Here is a 1,759-nt window from a genome sequence, read left to right on the forward strand (position 1 = left end):
ATGCTTTGAAGTGCCATCTAATCAAAACTTAAGAAAGTTCAATTACATGGCAGTTGAGAAGTGCATGTGCAAAAATTTCATAAATTGTATAAAGGAAATTTTTGCACATGCAGCAGTACATAGCATGTATTTAGGCGCCTGGTGTTAGCAGACGCGCCTAAACACTTTTGAAGCACTTGATGAGAATGAATTATATTAATATTTATTATTATTTATTTATTAATATTAATATTTAATATTTATATAATATTTATATTAATTGTATAACATGTATAAACATATCGCTAGCTTAGAGTGAAAAGTTGCTAAGTTCTCTTTTAAAAATTTTACAGGAGACGAAAAAACTTCTTGGAGCCATTTTCTTTCTTTTTATCGCTAAACTTAGAACACAACATTTTGCATGTTTAAAGCAAAGCAAAACTCCTTTACAATCCGGAGGATTCGATCATTGTTAAAGGATTTCGTACTACTATTTTTGCTTTATCGGATTTTCGGCGCCTCTTTTGGACTTAGCAAATTTGCCTTTCGTTGAAGTACCTTAATCCTTTTCGAAAATATGCATTTTTGAATTCTCTTGCTTCCTTTATCAAAATATGAGTTTTCAAAAAAAGTGGACTTAGCTACTTTTCACTCTAAGCTACCAATTTCTTCCTTTAATCTATTTACCAGAAAATAAAATAAGTTTTAAATTTCTTTAATAGGATGAAATAATAAATTAAAAATACAAAGATAATTGAGCGTTCTTTTTTTACATTACTAGCACCATTCTTAGAGCGTCTCTGTTGATTCTCGCCTGTATAAGGATGTGACCCTCTACAAACAGGTCGCATTCATGCTGCAAATAATTTATACATTTTTCAACATAGAGTAAGGATTCCTCCAACATGTTTTTCGGAGATAATGTGGTCTGCAATGCCACTCGACGTGTATGCTCTGCTATGGCTGAGTGCAACTCAAAACAAAATGTACCCAACATGCGGACTTCACCTGAAATACATATTTGACAGTTTCGAATGTTTTACAACTCTATTTGCTTTTTGCACATGTATTTGTGAATATGTTTATATAATACATACACGGTGCTAATTTCTCATATAAATCGATCAACTCTTTAACATATTCCAATTTGAGATTGAGTTTATCCTCAGGTACTACCATAAGCTCCTTGGGATCAGTACCAATTAGTTGCACCAACTGTATTTTGGCTTGACAAATGTAATAGTGTCTACTAGTCAGCCATTTTTTATAATGCTTAATATATCTGAAAAATATTGGAAAGCATACATTAAAACATACATTTGTACATACATAATTATGCGTCTATATTTTAGTCAAGTAAATATTATATTTCGTAGAGGAGCCCACGATGTTAAATCGGGATTTACCCGAGCGTCGTGGGGATCTATTACATTTTGAAGAATAGATGATAGAAAAAAAGGCGCCGTGCAATAAAGCCATAGGAAATAACGCCATATGGCTTTATTTCACTTCACATTGAGAAATAAGACTATTATGGCCGATCTGAAACGAGAAAATTCAATACGGCGTATAGTTCGTATTTCGTAAAAATTCAGTTTTCCTTATATGGCATCTGCAATGTTGAGTACTAAGGAAAACTGAATTTTTACGAAATACAAATAAAGTGGGAGCACTTTACGCCGTTTTGAATTTTCTCATTTCAGATCGGGAACATCGCTTTTTGAAAAAGTTTTTTAAATAATATATTTGACTAGTTTTTCAAAAGAGAATATTGGTGATT

The 1,759-nt window shown here is 31.9% G+C and overlaps 1 protein-coding gene across 1 annotated transcript; it reads right to left on the reverse strand.

The window, feature by feature from the left end:
• Nucleotides 1-277: 277 nt before the first annotated feature.
• Nucleotides 278-1,261, reverse strand: LOC118755721 (SET domain-containing protein SmydA-8-like; the record flags this gene model as incomplete). Its single annotated transcript, XM_036490544.1, is given in 2 exon segments — nt 278-987; nt 1,077-1,261. Coding segments are annotated over 2 exon segments (424 nt in total), but the record flags the coding sequence as incomplete, so codon positions are not given.
• Between the last annotated feature and the right edge of the window lie 498 nt (nt 1,262-1,759).

This window comes from Rhagoletis pomonella, unplaced genomic scaffold, assembly GCF_013731165.1.
Source record: "Rhagoletis pomonella isolate Grant_MI unplaced genomic scaffold, Rhpom_1.0 Rhpom_scaffold_07126, whole genome shotgun sequence".
NCBI classification, from domain to species: domain Eukaryota; kingdom Metazoa; phylum Arthropoda; class Insecta; order Diptera; family Tephritidae; genus Rhagoletis; species Rhagoletis pomonella.